This window comes from Schistocerca gregaria, chromosome 1 (genome assembly GCF_023897955.1).
Source record: "Schistocerca gregaria isolate iqSchGreg1 chromosome 1, iqSchGreg1.2, whole genome shotgun sequence".
NCBI classification, from domain to species: Eukaryota; Metazoa; Arthropoda; class Insecta; order Orthoptera; family Acrididae; genus Schistocerca; species Schistocerca gregaria.
Genome location: NC_064920.1, coordinates 191,560,126 through 191,582,720, shown reverse-complemented (window position 1 = coordinate 191,582,720; position 22,595 = coordinate 191,560,126). Strand labels below are relative to the sequence as shown.

Below are 22,595 nucleotides of genomic sequence, written 5' to 3'. Positions count from 1 at the left end.
TCAAGCGGGCCTCCTTGTGATTCTGTTGTATAGTCCTGGCGATGCATGAGACAATTCTGAAATGCCCCACCCCCGGTTGCAATGGGCGGGGCCATGTTAGCTCCAACCGGAACACCCACCGCAGCCTGTCGGGCTGCCCGCTGGCCGCCGCCTCCCGGCTGGCGGCGCGCCTCAGCCGCAAGCAGCAGCAGCTCCACCAGCGCCTGCCCCCAGGTGAGTCTGCGGCCCCGCCGTTGGTAGCATCGGGGGTCGACTGCGGCGGTCGCAGGTCTGAAACGGGACCGCAACTCACGTGTCTCGATAAACACTGGCAAATAATGCTATAGCTCAAAGCCTAGTACAAACTAGACTCCATACCTGCTCCAACTGCAGGTGGAAGCGTGAACAAACACTGATTCTGCGTAAAAGTGAATTTACTAGTGTTAATAGTTGCTTGTTGGGTTTACATTCCTCTGCAATAAGATCTCAAAATACATTAAAGAGATCTTAAATAAAGAACTAACGCTCTCCAGAGGTATGTCTTTAATGTGACACGGCACCTTGTCAAACAAGTGTTACGGGTTGGGGGTATACAGGGTGTTACAAAAAGGTACGGCCAAACTTTCAGGAAACATTCCTCACACACAAATAAAGAAAAGATGTTATGTGGACATGGGTCCGGAAACGCTTAATTTCCATGTTAGAGCTCATTTTAGTTTCGTCAGTATATACTGTACTTCCTCCATTCGCCGCCAGTTGCCCCAATTGAAGGAAGGTAATGTTGACTTCGGTGCCTGTGTTGACATGCGACTCATTGCTCTACAGTACTAGCAACAAGCACATCAGTACGTAGCATCAACAGGTTAGTGTTCATCACGAACGTGGTTTTGCTGTCAGTGTAATGTTTACAAATGCGGAGTTGGCTATGCCCATTTGATGTATGGATTAGCACGGGGCAATAGCCGTGGCGCAGTACGTTTGTATCGAGACAGATTTCTAGAACGAAGGTGTCCCGACAAGAAGACTTTCGAAACAATTGATCGGTGTCTTGGGGATCACGGAACATTCCAGCCTATGACTCGCGACTGGGGAAGACCTAGAACGACGAGGACACCTGCAATGGCTGAGGCAATTCTTCGTGCAGTTGACGATAACCCTAATGTCAGTGTCGGAGAAGTTGCTGCTGTACAAGGTATCGTTGACCACGTCACTGTATGGAGAGTGCTACGGGAGAGCCAGTTGTTTCCGTACCATGTACAGCGTGTGCAGGCATTATCAGCAGCTGGTTTGCCTCCACGGGTACACTTCTGCGAATGGTTCGTCCAACAATGTGTCAATCCTCATTTCAGTGCAAATGTTCTCTTTACGGATGAGGCTTCGTTCCAACGCGATCAAATTGTAAATTTTCACAATCAACATGTGTGAGCTAACGAGAATCCGCACGCAATTGTGCAATCACGTCATCAACACAGATTTTCTGTGAACGTTTGGGTAGGCATTGTTGGTGATGTCTTGATTGGGCCCCATGTTCTTCCACCTACGCTCAATGGAGCACGTTATCATGATTTCATACGGGATACTCTACCTGTGCTGCTAGAACATGTCCCTTTACAAGTACGACACAACATGTGGTTCATGCGCGATGGAGCTCCTGCATATTTCAGTCGAAGTGTTCGTACGCTTCTCAACAACAGATTCGGTGACCAATGGATTGGTAGAGGTGCACCAATTCCATGGCCTCCACGCTCTCCTGACCTCAACCCTCTTGCCTTTCATTTATGGGGGCATTTGAAAGCTCTTGTCTACGTAACCCCGGTACCAAATGTAGAGACTCTTCGTGCTTGTATTGTGGACGGCTGTGATACAATACGTCATTCTCCAGGGCTTCATCAGCGCATCAGGGATTCCATGCGACGGAGGGTGAATGCATGTATCCTCGCTAACGGAGGACATTTTGAACATTTCCTGTAACAAAGTGTTTGAAGTCACGCTGGTACGTTCTGTTGCTGTGTGTTTCCATTCCATGATAAATGTGATTAGAAGAGAAGTAATAAAATGAGCTCTAACATGGAAAGTAAGCGTTTCCGGACACATGTCCACATAACATATTTTCTTTCTTTGTGTGTGAGAAATGTTTCCTGAAAGTTTGGTCGTACCTTTTTGTAACACCCTGTATATGACCTGCAACCTTTTTAGAGACAATGTATCATCAATTTCTTCTTTTTCTCCTACCAATGAAAGCTCAACAACACCTCTTCCTGTGGAATATAGCCGTATCAGACAGCTCTTTTTGTGGCGGTAAAAACTAGAGAATTTTACCTGCGGAACTAGATACGATACAGTAATCGCCTTCGGTGTATAGGATGGAACTTTACAAATAACCGAGAATGTTACACATTGCACGACAGTGGAAATGGACATCCTTTTACGCAAAAACCTAGATCTGATTATTATACTGTGATATTTGCGTGATTATAATTCTATTCCGATCAGCATTCGGTTCAAAGAGTAGACCTTTTATCGGTATTTTATAGACAGTAGTTGCGAATACGAATGTAGCCAAGTGAACGAAGGTACAGCGAATTGAAAATGTAGATTACTCTAGCGCTTGACATTTGACAACAAATTCTCAGAATTCAAATAGGAACGGCATCAGATCGTTTGATACCCGCAAATTTTCCTGAGGGGATCTGTAGGGAGAAACACACTACATCCGTTCAGCCTAGTAACATATTAGCGGAGGTAAAGGTAAGAACGACACAGTCATCAGAAGTCTATCAACGGATGAACCAGCCGATTAGGAGAGGATGCAGGAGTAAGGAAAAGGATGAATATCGAAGACATATTTCCGATTCCACATCGCCGGCCTGAGTGGTCGAGCGGTTCTGGCGCTACAGTCTGGAACCGCGCGACTGCTACAGTAGCAGGTTCGAATGCTGCCTTGGGCATGGATGTGTGTGATGTCCTTAGGTAAGTTAGGTTTAAGTATTCTAAGTTCTAGGGGACTGACTTCAGAAGTTAAGTCTCATAGTGCTCAGACCCATTTGAACCATTTTTTTTATTCCACATCTTCATTGTCTATTGTTACCGTTCGTATTTCATTAGCTTTCAGCTTACAATTTTCGCTTCTTCAGTGAAGACGAAGTGCGTACAGTTTTATTCCAAGACTTGTGACTCAGTTGGGATTAAATGGTTCAAATGGCTCTGAGCACTATGGGACTTAACATCTGTGGTCATCAGTCTCCTAGAACTTAGAACTAATTAAACCTAACTAACCTAAAGACATCACACACATCCATGCCCGAGGCAGGATTCGAACCTGCGACCGTAGCGATCGCGCGTTTCCAGACTGAAGCGCCTAGAACCGCTCGGCCACACGGGCAGCAAACACGAAGAGAATAAGTCCATTTCTTTTCCTTAATTTCCATCCACGATTACAGACTACACAGTTAACAACAAATTTGTGTATTATTCTGAGTTTCTTTATATATTTACATCACTCAAACAGATTTGTACATTGCGCTAAAACTGGAACTTTTTCTTCACCACCGGATTACTCTGTGAAATTAGGTAATGGACAGAGCATACTGCGTGATAACTTAGTAGACAACATCTCCTCTTAGCTCGACTAGTATCTAGTATTGTATAGAGAGAGATCTCATAAAGTATAAACTCTGCAACTTGCTCATATGGACAAAGTACTGATAGTTTAAGGTGTCTTCTGTTCGCCGGTAGCTGACAGAGTTACACAACTGGCCATTGAAATTGCTACACCAAGAAGAAATGAAGATGATAAACGGGTATTCATTGGATAAATATATTATACTAGAACTGACATGTGATTTCATTTTCTCGCAATTTGTGTGCACAGATCCTGAAAAATTAGCACCCAGAACAACCACCTCTGTCCGTAATAACGGCCTTAATACTCCTGGGCATTGAGTCAAACAGAGCTTGGATGGTGTGTACAGGTACAGCTGCCCATGCAGCTTCAACACGATACCATAGTTCATAAAGAATATTGACTGGCGTATTGTGACGAGCCTGTTGCTCGGCCACCATTGACCAGACGTTTTCAATTGGTGAGAGATCTGGAGAATGTACTGGCCAGGACAGCAGTCGAACATTTTCTGTACGCAGAAAGGCCCGTACAGGACCTGCAACATGCGGCCGTGCATTATCCTGTTGACATGTAGGGTTTCGCACCGATCGAATGAAGGGTAGAGCCATGGGTCGTAACACATCTGAAATGTCCACCGTTCACAATGCCGTCAATGCGAACAAGAGGTAACCGAGACGTGTAACCAATGGCACCCCATACCATCACGCCGGGTGATACGCCAGTATGGCGATGACGAATACATGTTTCTAATGTGCGTTCACCGCGATGTCGCCAAACACGGATGCGACCATCATGATGCTGTAAACAGAACCTGGATCCATTCATGAAACCAGGTTCGTCGTTGAGTACACCATCGCAGGCGCTCCTGTCTATGATGCAGCGTCAAGGTTAACCGCAGCCATGGTCTCCGAGATGATAGTCCATGCTGCTGCAAACGTCGTCGAACTGTTCGTGCAGATGGTTGTTGTCTTGCAAACGTTCCTATCTGTTGACTCAGGAATCGAGACGTGGCTATACGATCCGTTTCAGCCATGCGGATAAGATGCCTGTCATCTCGACTGCAAGTGATACGAGGCCGTTGGGATTCAGCACGGCGTTCCCTATTACCCTCCTGAATCCACCGATTCCATATTCTGCTAACAGACATTAGATCTCGACCAACGCGAGCAGCAATGTCGCGATACGATAAACCGCAATCGCGATAGGCTACAATCCGACCTTTATCAAAGTCGGAAACGTGATGGTACGCATTTCTCCTCCTTACACGAGGCATCACAACAACGTTTCACCAGGCAACGCCGGTCAACTGCTGTTTGTGTATGAGAAATCGGTTGGAAACTTTCGTCATATCAGCACGTTGTAGGTGTCGCCACCGGCGCCAACCTTGTGTGAATGCTCTGAAAAGCTAATCTTTGCATATCACAGCATCTTCTTCCTATCGGTTAAATTTCGCGTCTGTAGCACGTCATCTTCGTGGTGTAGCAATTTTAATGGCCAGTAGTGTATGTTCTTTGAGTAACTTCCGTTGAGGGTCTTCTTTGAAAGGATAACTGATTTCCGCCACCTGAACACGAGTACGTGTGTACATATGCTAATTTACATGTCTCGTTCAGAAACTGAAATCGCCACCTTACGCAATACGACATTTCAATTAGATCTCCTTTGGTAGAAACACTGCTGAAAGCGTGTTGGGAAGGAGAAAAGGAAGAAAACGTCAAACTTCATTACGTTGTTCCTCATTAGGGAGCAGATACAGCTCAGTCTTGAACATCCCCGATGCGACCAATTGTGCCCTGATCTGTATTCGTTTTATATTTGTGTTATTAATTATGTAGCTATACAACTGTTTTTTACCTGTAGTCTGTTATTATTATTATTATTATTATTATTATTATTATTATTAATCTTATTTTTACAGCAGCATGTAAACGTTGTAGTACCAGTCTTTGGCTTTCAAATCCTGTGGCTACTTATAATTTAAGTTCCATCAAATACCGTCAGAACTACTGCGCTGTGACATGGTGAAACTGAGTAAAATTAATTTTGGATGGATTTTATACTGTAACTGCATCAAATTTCTTTATGACTCGTCAAACCACATTTAAATAATCGACTGCTAATAAGGTACCTCCTTAAGCTGTCACCCTTCAAAAATTAAGAAAGATAAAAAATACAGCACGTCATAACAACAACTTGATAGATCAGATTGTCAGCTGAGGTTAGTGACCTAAAGATTCATAGAAAACTAGCATCATATGAAGATCATTTCTGAAAACCTGGGACAAGATCAGTAACTGTGACTGGAGATCATATCAGAATCCCCAAGGCACAATTATGATGCTCTCCCATAAAATCAATCCAGAGCGAATACAACAATGAAGTTCACAACGACTATCTCTCCTTACGCCAGAATATGGACAGTTAATATACATATATTGTGCGAAGCCCCTCCACGAATCATGGACCTTGCCGTTGGTGGCCAGGCTTGCGTGCCTCAGCAATACAGATGGCCGTACCGTAGGTGCAACCACAACAGAGGGGTATCTGTTCAGAGGCCAGACAAACGTGTGGTTCCTGAAGAGGGATAGCAGCCTTTTCAGTAGTTGCAGGAGCAACAGTCTGGACGATTGACTGATCTGGCCTTGTAACAATAACCAAAACAGCCTTGCTGTGCTGGTACTGCGAACGGCTGAAAGCAATGGGAAACTACAGCCGTAATTTTTCCCGGGGGCATGCAGCTTTACTGTATGGTTAAATGATGATGGCGTCCTCTTGGGTAAAATATTCCAGAGATAAAATAGTCCCCCATTCGGATCTCCGGGCAGGGACTACTCAGAAGGACGACGTTATCAGGAGAAAGATAACTGGCGTTCTACGGATCGGAGTGTGGAATGATAGATCCCTTCATCGGGCAGGTAGGTTAGAAAATTTAAAAAGGGAAATGGATAGGTTAAAGTTAGATATGGTGGGAATTAGTGAAGTTCGGTGGAAGGAGGAACAAGAATTCTGGTCAGGTCAATACAGGGTTATAAATACAAAATCAATAGGGGTAATGCAGGAGTAGGTTGAATAATGTATAACAAAATAGGAGTGCGGGTAAGCTACTACCAACAGCATAGTTAACGCATTATTGTAGCCAAGATAGACACGAAGCCCACGCCTACTACAGTAGTACAAGTTTATATGCCAACTAGCTCCGCGGATGACGAAGGGACTGATGAAATGTATGATGAGATAAAAGAAAGCATCCAGATAGTGAAGGGGGACGAAAATTTAATAGTCATGGAAGACTGGAATTCGATAGTAGGAAAAAGAAGAGAAGGAAAGTTGTAGGTGAAAATGGAATGGGGGTACGGAATGAAAGAGGAAGCCGCTTGGTAGTGTTCACCACAGAGCATAGGTTAATCATTGCTAACACTTGGTTAAAGAATCAGAAAAAAGTTTGTATACGTAGAAGAGGCCTGGAGCCACTGGAAGGCTTCAGTTACATTAGATAATGGTAAGACAGAGATTCACGAACCAGGTTTTAAATTGTAAGACTTTCCAGGGGCATATGTAAACTCTGATCACAATCTATTGGTTATAAACTGTAGATTAAAACTGAAGAAACTGCAAAAAGGTGGGAATTTAAGAAGATGGGACCTACATAAATTGAAAGAACCAGAGGTTGCAGAGAGTTTCAGAGAAAGCGTTACGCAATGATTGACAAGAACGGGGAAAGAAATAACGTAGTAGAAAAATGGGTAACTCTGAGAGACCAACAGTGAAGGCAGAAAAGGATCAAGCAGATAAAAAGAAGAGGGCTAGTGGAAATCCTTGGGTAACAGAAGCAATATTGAATTTAACTGATGAAAGGAGAAAATATAAAAATGCAGAAAATGAAACAGGCAAAAAGAATACAAACGTCTCAAAAATGAGATCGACAGGAGGTGCAAAATGGCTAAGCAGGGATGGCTAAAGGACAAATGCAAGGATGTAGAGGCTTATCTCACTAGGGGTAAGATAGATACTGCCAACAGGAAAATTAAAGAGACCTTTGGAGAAAAGAGGACCACTTGTATGAATATAAAAAAGCTCAGATGGAAACCCAGTTCTAAGCAAAGAAGGGAAAGCAGAAAGGTGGAAGGAGTGTATGGAGGGTCTATACAAGGGCTATGTTCTTGAGGACAATATTATGGAAATGGAAAAGGATGTAGATGAAAATAAAATGGGAGATATGATACTGCGTGAAGAGTTTGACAGAGCACTGAAAGAACTAAATCGAAACAAGGCCCCGCGAGTAGACAATATTCCATTAGAACTACTGACACCTTCGGGAGAGCCAGCCCTAACAAAACTGTACCATCTGGTGAGCAAGATGTGTGAGACAGGCGAAATACCCTCAGACTTTAAGAAGAATATAATAATTCCAATCTCTAGGAGATCAGGTTTTTATAAGCGTGAAAATTACCGAACTGTCAGTTTATTAGGTTATGGCTGAAATATTACCACGAACTCCTAACAAAAAATACTAAACTCCTCCCGAGAAGCCCATGAAGGCCCAACGGTACTGAGCGGCCGCCGTGTCATCCTCAGTTCATACGGGCCACTGTATGCGGATATGGAGGGGCGTGTGCTCAGCACTCCGTTCTCCCGGCCTGTATTAGCTTCCGAGTCCGGAGCCGCTACATCTCAATCCAGTAGCTCCTCAGTTTGTCTCACAAGGCCTGAGTGCACCCCGCTTGCCAACAGCGCTCGGCAGACCGGATGGTCACCCATCCAATGCTAGCCCAGCGGGACGGGAATTCTTTACAGACGAACGCAAAAACTGGTAGGAGCCGACCTCGGGAAGATCAGTTTGGTATTCGTAGAAGATAGATTAAGGAAAGGCGAACCTATGTTTCTAGTATTTGTAGACTTAGAGAAAGATTTTAACTATGTTGACTGGAATACGCTCTTTCAAATTCTGAAGGTGGCTGGGGTCAAACACAGTGAGCGAAAGGCTATTTACAATTTGTACGGAAACCAGATGGCAGTTATAAGAGTCGTGGGGCACGAAAGGGAAGCAGTGGTTGGGAAGGGAGTGAGAAAAGATTTAGCTTATCCCCGATGTTATTCAATCTGTATATTGAGCAAGCAGTAAAGGAAACAAAAGAAAAATTCGGAGTAGGAATTAAAATCCAGGGAGAAGAAATAAAAATTCTGCGGTTAGCCGATGGCATTGTAATTCTGTCAACGACCTGGAAGAGCAGTTGAACGGAATGGACAGTGTCTTGAAGGGAGCATATAAGGTAAGCATCATCAAAAGCAAAACGAGGATAATAGAATGCAGACGAATTAAATTGGGTGATGCTGAGAGAATTAGATTATGAAATGAGACACTTAAAGTAGTAGGTGAGTTTTGCTATTTGTGGAGCGAAATAACTGATGATGGTCGAAGTAGAGAGGGTATAAAATATAGACTGGCAATGGCAAGGAAAGCGTTTCTGCAGAATAGAAATTTCTTAATATTTTTGAAAATATTTGTATGAATTGTAGGCATGTATGGAAGTGAAATATGAACGATAAATAGTTTAGACAAGAAGAGAATATAAGCTTTCGAAATGTGGTGCTACAGAAGAATTCTGAAGATTAGATGGGTAGATCACGTAACTAATGAGGAGATACTGAATAGGATTGGGAAGAAGAGGACTTGTGGCACAACGTGAAGAAGGGATCGGTTGGTAGGACATGTCATGAGGCATCAAGGAACCACCAATTTAGTATTGGAGGGTAGAGAGGCGGATAAAACTCGTAGAGGGAGACCAAGAGATGAATCCACAAAGCAGATTCAGAAGGTTGTAGGTTGCAGAAGGTTCTGGGAGATGAAGAAGCTTGCGCAGGATAGAGTAGCAAGGAGAGCTACATCAAACCAGTCTCTGGACTGAGGACCACAACAACAACAACAACAATGTGCTAAGCGGGAATGAGGTATGGCAGTCTTCTGCTAAGCAACTCATGATGTGAACACTTTTGTTATTTAATGAAAAAAGACAGGAAAAGATCATCAAATAAAAGGTCAAGTTACTCAATCAATAGAGTGAGAATGTACAAATGTAAATAATGAAGAACTGGTACTATGGAACAGAACTTATTAAATTTTTCTTTAGACATCTGTGCCATGAAATCAACCTAGATGAGTTTACTAGACTTAATGACTCCAAGGACTGCACCATTATGCTCGATTCTCCACATACAAACTGCTAGAATCCTGCCATCGAAAAGATAACATCCGACTGTGTTAACGTTCTAACTGTAATCAGTTTTTATAAACATACAGGTATGAACGAAAGTGTAAGAACAAATAAAACAGTTTTATGTTCATTTGTAAGAGCTTAAAAAAGAAATGGAATAATATGGTCTACGATTAAAGACGCAGTTTTTTACCAAACCGTAATTACTTTTTAATAAGATTTTCGTCTAGCTAGTTCGATGTAACACTCGAAATCCTCATTCGAAGCAACACCACTATTGCACGTTTCATATTAATTTGACTTGTTCATTCTCCCTATATCTTTATCGTGGAACGCTTGTGGCACGCTGATTGTTGCGACTGCCAGGACAATGGATATGAAGCGCAAAAATTGTAATAAATAAAACATGTGAAATAAAAAATGATAAATGTTTGTACAGAGTTATAACTAGAATTCGCTTAGAAAAATCGAAAAAAACGAATATGGGAAATATTATCTACAAATTTTGTTACGAAGGCAGAGGCTTTGAGATAACTGTAAGCCACACAAGTTTCATCAAACGAATAATGACATTTACTAATGTACACCGCTAACTCAACAAAATTCGTGAAACAGCGATAAATGTGGTATCGGCAGTAGCTTGCCTGCAGCCTTTTTTTTAAAAAGTATGTATGAGATCCAATAACACAAGAATGGTGCCACATCAATTGCAGCGCTTCTAAAATTGGTTTACGCTATGTGCAAATCGATAGTTATTTTAACGGTGTCAAGCAAATACATCAGGAAGAAGAACATCTATGTAACTACGAAAAGTAACGCCGATTACGAAGCACTTTTCCGTAAGAGCTCAGAACGTTAATGATGTGGAAACGAAAGGAAAGGAAGCGTCTCAGCTTACTGGCATTTGTGCTGTTTCTGCATTAATTTTATCTCCTGCGTCCGCAGAAATGTGTTTCAAGTAGCAATTAATTACCAGACGCGTCTATCTGCTGCAAACTTGCTAATCTGCGGTGCGATCCCGCGGAAGCCAACGAAGGCTTCGCCTTTTAACCAGCTCAAGACTCTTTTACAGTAAGGGTATCACTTTGTACACAGCTGAAATAAGAGTATGTCAGCAGCAGAACATTAATGTTTCAAGGGTGTTATTTAAACTTGCACATACAATCACCCCCGTCGAAGTGGCGTCAAATCGAAAGACTTGCACCCAACGAACGATCTACCCGGCGGTAGGCCCTAGTCACACGACATTTACATTTACTGTACTGGAAAATGACGAAGTAGTGCAACATGTCTCAGAGAAAATTAGTTACATAGCGCGGACTGGCCTGTCGAGGAGGAGGAGGAGGAGGAGGAGGAGGAGATTAGTGTTTAACGTCCCGTCGACAACGAGGTCATTAGAGACGGAGCGCAAGCTCGGGTGAGGGAAGGATGGGGAAGGAAGTCGGCCGTGCCCTTTCAAAGGAACCATCCCGGCATTTGCCTGAAGCGATTTAGGGAAATCACGGAAAACCTAAATCAGGATGGCCGGAGACGGGATTGAACCGTCGTCCTCCCGAATACGAGTCCAGTGTGATAACCACTACGCCACCTCGCTCGGTCTGGCCTGTCGAAAACTGTAGTCAGAACCCGCAGTATATCCTAAGAGTGAATAAGACTGTTGATGACGTGTCAGAACAGTTCCGCAGAAAAATCAGGTGTGCTTAAGAATAAATTTAACCAGTTTCGATATTAGTACACATTAACCAACTGGAAACCCTTTCCTGCATACTAAACCTTGTGATAGTAAGAACAAGCTATTCCTGTTAATTACGCGCTACAACACTCAGAAATAAGAGGGGGGGGGGGGGGGTTAAAGGGACCAGGCTGCTACGGTCATCGGTCCAGCAATAAGAGTCCGGAGGATATCGCGACATAGAATTGTTGACGGTTTCAGTCGCATTCTGTCGGCCAATAGGGCCAAACGATCATTTCATTTTATTTCTGGAAGGGGAACGGCAGCTGTACCTGCATCACACTGCCTTCTGCAACACTAGAGCTAAAAATGTAACAAAGAGCTCCCGTCCTATATTCTTCAGACCGGTGGAAGAAAACATGGTATCTCACACGGAAAGGTATCTTCAATTAAATCTGGATGCTAATGGTTTCAAACCCTGGGGATTCTCAGTATGAAAATATTTACCAAATTATGTAACTCGTATAGCCATTTACATATCCTATTACAACTCTAATCAGTAAACGCCCCTGTATCCTCACAGCGTACTGTTAAATAAGGAGAGAAAACTGACCACCACAGAAAACACAAAGTATTTATAAACACGGAAGAAAATTACTCTCTCACGAGCCGCCAAAGACAACCGTATGCTTGTCCATCGTGTGCAGACCATGCTTTGACTTCTAGCCACGGACCGTCCTCAGTCACCTCCTTGTCCTCCGATTTGTGTGTGTGATCTCAATTGCTGTGCGTGAGCGGGCGCGCGTGTGTGTTTATGTGTGTGTTGTAGTTTGATCTAAAGTGAGATCATTATAAATCGGGCGCCAACCACCCTGTTTTCATTAGGACGGTAGGAGCAGCAACACTTGAATTTACCGAAGCCCGTGTAGAGACTACAACATAGCTATCATTTCGGGATTTGAACCAAGAATTCCCCAATTACGTTTCCCTTTACAGTAACTATGTAAAGTTGCTTTGAGAAATTTAATAACATCATAATCAACATCATTCCAAATTTACTCAACAAATATCCAGTTAATGTTATCTAAAACATTATAAAAAAAGTCAAGTCATCGAGTGTTGTTACTGTGTAAGGTTTTCGATAAAAATCATCCAGTAAGAGTACGCGTTGACCTACTTCCCATCGGAACGCGTCGAGCGACATCTTATGAGAAAGGAGAGAGGAACTAGAGCTCAGCGTAAGGACTGTTAGTCTGGCATAGTTTCGTGGGTGGTTGTACATTATGGTTTCCAGACAACAACAAAAATTAATAAGTTTAACAAGTAACAGGAGATAGGTGTAAGATATTTATAAAAAAATATTTTTTCGCCGTCAGCTGTACGTATTTAGATTTATTCTTGAGCTGTTAGGGCTATGTGTGTGTTTCACGTCACTTTTAAATTTTGGTTATTTTACATACCACACTGTGTCATCGTTATATCTGGTATGTTGATGTGTCTTCTATGAGAAAAATGCATTTTGATCCAACTTGTTTATAATTTTTCTTTCACTGATGATGGTTAAAATAACCGAGACCGGTCAAGAATAAATCTGTTTCAAACAACATAAGTGAAAGATGGTTCAAATGACTCTGAGAACTATGTAGCGCCTAGAACCGCTTGGCCACCCCGGCCGGCATCAGTGAAAGAAAAATTATAAGGCCATTGGATCAAAAATGTATGCTTCTCATAGAAGAAACATCAGCATATCAGATATTACGATAATCCAGTGTAGTGTGTGAAATAACCCTAATTTAACAATGTCGTGAAACATACACATAACCTAAACCGGTCTAAAACAAATTGAAATATATACAACTGATGTTGAAAAAAATATTTTCCCTTAAACAACAAAAAAAGTTTGGTTTTTACTTCATCTTCAAGTATACGATATACAAATGTTTCACACACGAAAGAATGTACAACGAAAGTTAGACGACACACATATACATTAGCGTCATGAGCAAAACGTAATTTTTTTAGGCTTTCTGTACATACAATTAATAAAATTTTCGGGGCTATTACGTCGTGCACTAACGGATTTCACCTCAAAACCCAACGTTTCGTCCCCTTCTGCGGAGGCATAATAACCCGGAACATTTCATTATTTTAGATATTTCTGGTTGCGAAAGTTTACATCTTACAATTTGTGTAAATACACATGAACGGTGCATTTCATTATCTGGTGTATACTGCATTCTAATGCGGTACTTAAACAGCAAAGACTGCACCATGTGAAACGTAAAGGTGGGTATAAATTGATTAAGAACTGACATTTCTCTCTCTCACGCGTCTCAGAGAAACTTACGGACGTATACCGGACAAATAATCCATGAGCCGGTATCACTCAAACCATATTTTGAGTTCTGCCCTATTACAAACACATCGCCAGTGACGCCGCTGTCGCTTCTGGGTATCACAGCTACGACTCCCCTGATTTCTTCTATAAGACCTTGTATCAACACGTTGGAATCACTTAGTAGGATTTCTCATGAACCAAGAGCCACTCTCCAGCCCAAAGTGGACATCAAGCAGATTTATTGCTGAAGATGTGTATAGTTGCCCGTTGTTTTATGGATTTTGGATCATGGTCCAATTCTAATTTAATCTCTGCCACCTAACTGGTCCTTGTGCGAATGATGCACTTCTTAATGATCATGGAACGACTGTGTTGTAAAAAATATTCACGGTAATGGCTGCTTTTTCGTACCATATCTACAGGTCTTGACCTACGTGGACCTTTAAAAACAGGTACCGAGTCGTTTCACGCACTCGTAGTTACTCTTACGCATCTTAAATATATGTTCACACTTGGTCTTTTAATATGGTGGCAGAAAATTAATGAGTTTCAGTTGTTTACAGACAATCTAAACAACTTATATTTTTTCTTAGAGCCACGTATCCCATGCCCTAATGTTTAAAGTACGCACAACTGCCATACCAGTATTAGTTAGTTGTTCTCTCTGTGGGTTAAGTTTTGTATTTTCGTGAAAAGTAACTTGAAGTTTCATATTAAACTAGATGCAAACCTTCCAAGTTCTGACGTTTGTAGCACGTTTTTAGAAAGGTGTATCGATGCTGTGGTGGTCGCTTAGTAGAACGATGCTTCGATTTATATTGTATTATGTATTGCAATAACCAAAACGAAATGCTATTTGTTCAGATGTTTGTGTTCGAAAATAAACTTATTGACTCACGTCAAATAAACCAACGTCCCATGGATGTGATGTACACAGCTGACAGCTCTAACTAATCATCTTTGGCACCCGCGCAATAAACCAGCATCGAACATACGAGATATTTGTCGATGGTAATTCATTTACAGTCGCTAATAACGGTGTATCTGGTCCTTTGTAGTGGTTTAACGGAAAAGAAATGAAGTTCTTATGTCATACTTTTTAAAATTCGAAGTAAGTTATTACTTGAAAAAATGATTAAATCTACTAGAGCTTTAATACGGCCAAGTAATGTAGTCTAACTTAATTTGCTTCCCTGTAACGTTTTGTACTTCTAGTTAACGTGCTATTTCATTTGCAGTTTAAAGTAAGAAAGAAGAAATACTAGGGTTTAGCGGTCTGTGGACGACACGGACATTAGAGCCGGAGCACAAGTTCGCATTGTTAGGGAAATGGGGAAGGAAACCGACCGTGACCTTTTCATAGGAACCATCGTAATTTTTACATTGCGCGATTGAGAGGAAACACGGAAAACTTAAATCTGTGTGGCCGGACAGTATATCTAACTAGCATAATCCGATTGCGAGTCGAGTGTGCCAATCACTCCACCACGTCATTTGTTTTATAATACAACCATAACTGTTATAAACTTTTCCTACAACCCTAAATATTGTAAACATACCACAGCAAAGCATTTTCCAACAATACTGGATGTCTTAACCATTCATCGGGAACCTGTCAAAAATTAAGAGTAAAATGTATCTTCACTGACAGTCATGCACGTCTTCCATCGCTTTATTACGAAATAAGGTATGAAGGAAAAATTGTCGGACATAACAGCCGGAAGAAAAAGATATTTTGCATCAAGGTGAGAGTGGTTAATTTTTATGTTACCGTATATCCTTAAATCTTCTTTTCACCGTAATATATATGTGGAACACAACACTCTTAACAGGTCTATCTGCCTGTAATAATGAGAGATTCGGTGTAAATAGTAGTAAATAATAGTTATCAGTTCCCAGCTGCTGCGTAAACGAAAACCCTTGCCACACCCCACTCCGTATCACCAAGTTCCGTCTGCTGCCATCATCAGTATCCTAGGCCACTCACATAATACCTTTGTCGATTTAAGCACTCGCAAACACCGCCCGAAAGAACAACATTTGCCGTTTTATTGCCGGACGGATGGATCCTAAATCTTCCCCTAACGGTCATAAACAAATAGCAGAGTTTTACGGGGCTGCAAGGAATAATACACTGGAACGCCGGCCCGTCATTTAATAATCTGCATTACGCAGAGTGCCTGCATCAAAGAACCGTACGATCGGACGGGGACCAATAAAATATTTAGTACACATTTAACTGTTAAACAACTCTAACAAATAAAGTTTTCGCATATAATGTTCGAATCTGTCGACAGAAACTGATCCTTCTCCGGCTATAAATTTCTCCGGTTAGCGTGCATCAAACAGTTTGAACTACATTAAATGAGAAATTTTATTGCCACGAGGATTTGTCTAATCAAATAAGAATCTTTTGCTTCGACGCGACAAATATGCGGCAGTGTAATTTAACTTCCCAGAAGCAGCAGAGCTTAGTTTTTTTGCACTAAAAATCGATATTATAAGCTAATGAAATTCTTAATATGCCGGTGCTGGTCACGTCACGTATCAGAGACAGCTTGTTGTCAGTGATGTATAGTTTCATTGTCCGAACGTCCAGATAAAAAGACGGGGTTAGCTTATCCGCTTTATCTGGAAAATTTGAGAAGACTTTCTTAGTGCACAGACACAAGATTAGATAGTGTATTTGAAAATTTGGAGTGATTAGAAGTACATTCGTCACGGGAAAAGCTGTACCGTTTACTTGCAAAATTAATGTCATGTGCTTCGTTTATTATGTTATCAGATACAATAACATATCTTATGATTTAGGTTCATTGATATCGAGTACACAACTAATGGGTGATAACATGAGTATTTATAATCGCATAGCTGGGGAACAAGCAAGCAAGTGAATGTGCAGTTTACTCTTTGCTACAGATCTGCCAGTGAACCACAACAATACGCTGATGCAGGAAGCAAAGCGAGAAATTGTAGTTTGGCGTGCTAGTCTAAGATTCTTAAGTTTTCAGAGTACTTTGCACTATACTCTATACTACATTTGACACTCGTTGTGACCTCTAACAACTATACACAGCCGTAGTCCCAAGCCTACCGAATATTTTCGGCCTCAAAAATTCTTCCTTCTGGGTTATTAATTATGGTGACAATGTAAAATTACGTGACGCAATATATAGGCTCTGACATGGGTCCTGGGCAACTTTGACTTACGAAAATCTTGACCACTATACTGAGCTATTGATCTGACAAAATAACGAACTGATGAATGTCCATCGTATGTATGAATGGCTTAAAAATGACTGTATGCCTAGATTCAAGCAGTATTATACGTTTCATCAACTTCCTTTCTGACAGCAAAACAGCCACCCTTCTTCCACCATCAAACTAGGATTTTTTGAAATGCGCCCGATGCATTGTCATCATTAAACAGTAACTCCTTATTCTATGACTAAAATACAAAGAAATAATTTTATTTTTCAACATCCGTGATAACGCAGTTATCACAGCGAGAAGCATATCTTGTGTATTTTTTTTTTCACAAAGCATCACCAAGTACTCTCACTGGACGTGAGGCACCTCCCTTAACGTAACCATCCTCAGTAATATGAATTTCAGATCCAATATTGTCACCCTTTCGTCCTATATATGGCACACACCTCATCTATCTTTCTTGTTTAGCCCGTGCTGCAGTCACAGCTTCTTCAGGATGGGGATATAGGATGTTAGAAAATACCCTTTACTGACTTCTATGACTTTTAGAGGGGAGTGAGTACATAATATTTTGACCAGAAACCCCTGTCCGGAAATGTACCGTTTCCGTGCTACAGCCGTTTGAAAACATTTTTGCTCAAGAGGTACGCAACAGGGTAGTCATGATGGGGTACGTGGGGGGGGGGGGTTACGTCGGATCGGCTAATGTCATTTGACGCCTATTCTTCCTCTCTGGCCTGGTTTGAGTCTCATTCGCGCATCTGTGAGTGTTAAGAGTCACATGGTTGAGTACACGTTTGCAGAATACACCGATATGATCCTTCTGAATGGCGAAGCTCACGGTAATGAAAGAGCTGCTCGTCGCCATTATAAAGATCGTTCTCCGTAACGTCCGACTCCACTGCATACCCTTTTCGCCACAATTAAGCATCGGCTTCGAGACAGGGTACAGGGTACCCCCAATGTCAGCAGTCGTGACTGTTGCGCTCCAAGGAGACGCGGCACACCCGGATTGGAAGAGGCCCTAATGAGACCCCGTCAACGAGGACACGAGCAATTTCTTGGCTATTAATGAGTGGAGCTGTAAAACAAATGATGTACTGGGTCACGCCTAATCAATTACATGTAAAAGTGTTAGCGTTACCAAGATGTTTTCCAATGTTTGAAGCACGGAAACAGTAGGTATCCATTCATTGGTTCCAATTCAACGTATTATCTACCTATTCCCCTGCTTAGGTACGATCATCTTCTATGTCTCTCTCAGAAATTCGAAGGCAATACTATTTTTCAAAATCACAGATATTTTCTCGAACCACTACGCTATTAATATTCCCAAACAAAAAATCAACTCCAAATTTGGAGCTCACTTGCCATTCCCCTTACATTGTGGTTGCTGTATACGTTTACTTGACAACATCAATGACAAAACTAGTGCGTAATATCGAGTTCTTGGCTACCGAAGACGTTTCTACTGTTGGTAGAAGTATTGGACATCTGCACTTATTTTTTATACTATTACCAAGTTTCAAATTTCAACTTTGCGTCATTATAATCGAACAACACACATTGTCCACTCTCAACACTAGAGGAACATCCATGAAGGGCTGTTTATACTCGGAGAATTGCAACAATGTAACACTTGCATATATTGTATATTCATGACGGGTTATGAAATAAGCCAACGTGTACGGCCTATAAATTTTTCTGTCGCCTTTTACTACATTATTTTTCCGTCTGATGTACTCAGTTATTTGAATATTCTATACTTGAGACGATAATTAAACACTAAAACAGATTACAGTACACCACTTCTTGCTTGGATACGTTTAAAAATCTATTAAAAACCGCAACAAGACCGTTTTTTGTTGGAGATCACCAACAGTTAAATTGACTGATCAATCCTTGCCCAATCCGGCTCATCTTGCAGATTGCTGATGCCAACAGTTAACGTAGAATGTACGCCATAAAAGGATGGCAATGAGATCCATGTTATGTTTACAATATTTTTATGATCTTAATTATAAATACACTGCTTGACAAAAAAGGTGAAGGAGAAGCGAAGTGAAACTTCGTAGATGGAGAGGGTATGTAATGTTATTTCAGTGATTACAAAATAGCATCAAATTTAATAGGAACTTCTCAATACATGTCCAATTTCAACGTGATATTGCAGCCCCTGGCCTGCTTGCATACATTGATTCGTATGGGTAGCGTGTCACTAAGACACTGTATCCTCTTTTGAGGCAATCTGGTCCACAGATGTTGTAACTGGTCCTTAATATCCTGGATGATATTGGCACTGAGAGAGGGGCGACGTCCTAATTGGTCCAATATATACTCTGTCGGGAACAGATCTGGGGATCTTGTTGGCCACGGGAGTACCTCAACATCAAACAAACAGTTCATAGAGACACAGTCATTGTCCTGCTGGAAAATGGCACCACGATAATGTCGAATGAGGGGTAACACATAGGACGCAGGATATCCGTGACGAACTGTTCGTCAGAGTCCCCTCAGTCACTGCCTAACGTCATGCACAATGGCTTCCCATACCATGACGCGATGAGAAACAATGCTATGCCTCTACAAAACACGAAGATGGAAGTTATATCCAGGTCACCGCATAGCTCGCTGATGGTGGTCATCCAAGGTAGTGCAGATCCGCGACTCATCAGCAATCCATGCTTCCCCGTCACGGCCACACTCCAAATGCAGCCTTTTGTGTTGTTGCGGCTGCCTACGTATGGGACGCTATCTCTCGGATCTAGATGTTACTACATTCCGACCAAAGGAAGGGATGAAACATTACTCTGCATGGAGTCCATTACTTGCCTCGAATGGCAGGCGCAGATGTGAAGGGACATTAACGACGAGTGCGTACGAATTCTGCAACAGTCTAGATGTTGCACGATTCGATCAGCCGGCCAAATGGAGACCTAGTATAAGGCACGGTCACACCATTAACACGTAGCAGGATTAGAACAAATAGCACTGTAGGTGAAGAAAGGAACATTACGTTTATCGCCCCATCAACGGCAAGGTCATTAGAGACGTAAGTCCGATGAGACAAGAATGAAGAAGGAAAGCACCCGTGTCCTTTTCGTAGAATCCATTATAGTAGTCACCTTAAAAAATTTAAGGATATCACGGAAAATCGAAGTATGGATGCCCAAATATAATTTGAAGTCCGCAACCATCGATCGAATGGTACTTCATTGAAACATCTTGTTTATTTTAAACGTTAATAAAATTTCAAAAATGAGAAAAACTTGTTTTATTCAGTGATTATCTGAATTTTAAATCACAATTAATAACACAGAAATCATAATAAAATTTTTAAAAAAAGATTAATATCATCAAAATGTAAAAAAAAAACCCATGTTATAAATAGTTTCTCATGCAGTACTTCCTCACTTCCCACGGCACACTACTGTTTCGCGGATCGCAGTTTGGGAAGTCCTGGTCTACCGGGGTAAGCAATGTGACGTGTTAGAATGCATTGTATACCGATTTTAGGAATGCTAGTGCTGTTCAAGCTATCGTGTGTTCACGTATGGATTCACTGCAACAGAAGCGAGATAGATAACTCTGGCGGTTTTGTTCATGCAATTTGTACGACAATTGCGTTGACTAGTTTTGAAATTTCCCGTTTCCTTAAGCGTCCCAATAAGACGAGGAGACATTAGTCGAGAAGGTGGGTTCTTGACTGGATATCGCTCTCTGTAGAGTTTATCTGCTTGAGTAGCATTACGACTACCTTGAACTACACTCCTGGAAATGGAAAAAAGAACACATTGACACCGGTGTGTCAGACCCACCATACTTGCTCCGGACACTGCGAGAGGGTTGTACAAGCAATGATCACACGCACGGCACAGCGGGCACACCAGGAACCGCGGTGTTGGCCGTCGAATGGCGCTAGCTGCGCAGCATTTGTGCACCGCCGCCGTCAGTATCAGCCAGTTTGCCGTGGCATACGGAGCTCCATCGCAGTCTTTAACACTGGTACCATGCCGCGACAGCGTGGACGTGAACCGTATATGCAGTTGACGGACTTTGAGCGAGGGCGTATAGTGGGCATGCGGGAGGCCGGGTGGACGTACCGCCGAATTGCTCAACACGTGGGGCGTGAGGACAACACAGTACATAGATGTTGTCGCCAGTGGTCGGCGGAAGGTGCACGTGCCCGTCGACCTGGGACCGGACCGCAGCGACGCACGGATGCACGCCAAGACCGTAGGATCCTACGCAGTGCCGTAGGGGACCGCACCGCCACTTCCCAGCAAATTAGGGACACTGTTGCTCCTTGGATCTCGGCGAGGACCATTCGCAACCGTCTCCATGAAGCTGGGCTACGGTCCCGCACACCGTTAGGCCGTCTTCCGCTCACGTCCCAACATCGTGCAGCCCGCCTCCAGTGGTGTCGCGACAGGCGTGAATAGAGGGACGAATGGAGACGTGTCGTCTTCAGCGATGAGAGTCGCTTCTGACTTGGTGCCAATGATGGTCGTATGCGTGTTTGGCGCCGTGCAGGTGAGCGCCACAATCAGGACTGCATACGACCGAGGCACACAGGGCCAACACCCGGCATCATGGTGTGGGGAACGATCTCCTACACTGGCCGTACACCTCTGGTGATCGTCGAGGGGACACTGAACAGTGCACGGTACATCCAAACCGTCATCTAACCCATCGTTCTACCATTCCTAGACCGGCAAGGGAACTTGCTGTTCCAACAGGACAATGCACGTCCGCATGTATCCCGTGCCACCCAACGTGCTCTAGAAGGTGTAAGTCAACTACCCTGGCCAGCAAGATCTCCGGATCTGTCCCCCATTGAGTATGTTTGGGACTGGATGAAGCGTCGTCTCACGCGGTCTGCACGTCCAGCACGAACGCTGGTCCAACTGAGGCGCCAGGTGGAAATGGCATGGCAAGCCGTTCCACAGGACTACATCCAGCATCTCTACGATCGTCTCCATGGGAGAATAGCAGCCTGCATTGCTGCGAAAGGTGGATATACACTGTACTAGTGCCGACATTGTGCATGCTCTGTTGCCTGTGTCTATGTGTCTGTGGTTCTGTCATTGTGATCATGTGATGTATCTGACCCCAGGAATGTGTCAATAAAGTTTACCCTTCCTGGGACAATGAATTCACGGTGTTCTTATTTCAATTTCCAGGAGTGTATATTAAAAGAAATGAAATGATACTGCATTTTATATTTAAGGACTACCTTTACTGTAAGCTGCATATCCTTCAAAAGTACTACAGTACTACACTACATTTACCCGCAAGGTAAATAAGAGAACGTTATTGCAGTTACTATTCTGATATCTAACATTCTCCATACATGAGTAGCATTTGTATATGCTCTTCGTTAGCAGACTTTGTAGTTGCACAGATCTTCAATTGAAGACGGTAGACTGTATAACAGTTGTACGTTTTCCTTGTGTTTCCACTTGTTTACTGTCAGCCGCAGAAAGTGGACGAGCTATGTTAGCCCAGGTACCTGCATCGTGAGCTGTTATAAAAGAGTCAAAGTCAATTTAGTGTTTTTCA

General features: G+C 42.5%; 1 protein-coding gene across 1 annotated transcript in view; it reads left to right on the top strand.

The window, feature by feature from the left end:
* LOC126337014 (atrophin-1-like) overlaps positions 1 to 22,595 on the top strand; it is a 272,907-nt gene that overhangs the window by 50,268 nt on the left and 200,044 nt on the right. The window contains exon 6 of the mRNA XM_050001316.1: positions 34 to 213. Coding sequence (XP_049857273.1) covers positions 34 to 213 — 180 coding nt within the window. The remainder of the gene's footprint in view (positions 1 to 33; positions 214 to 22,595) is intronic.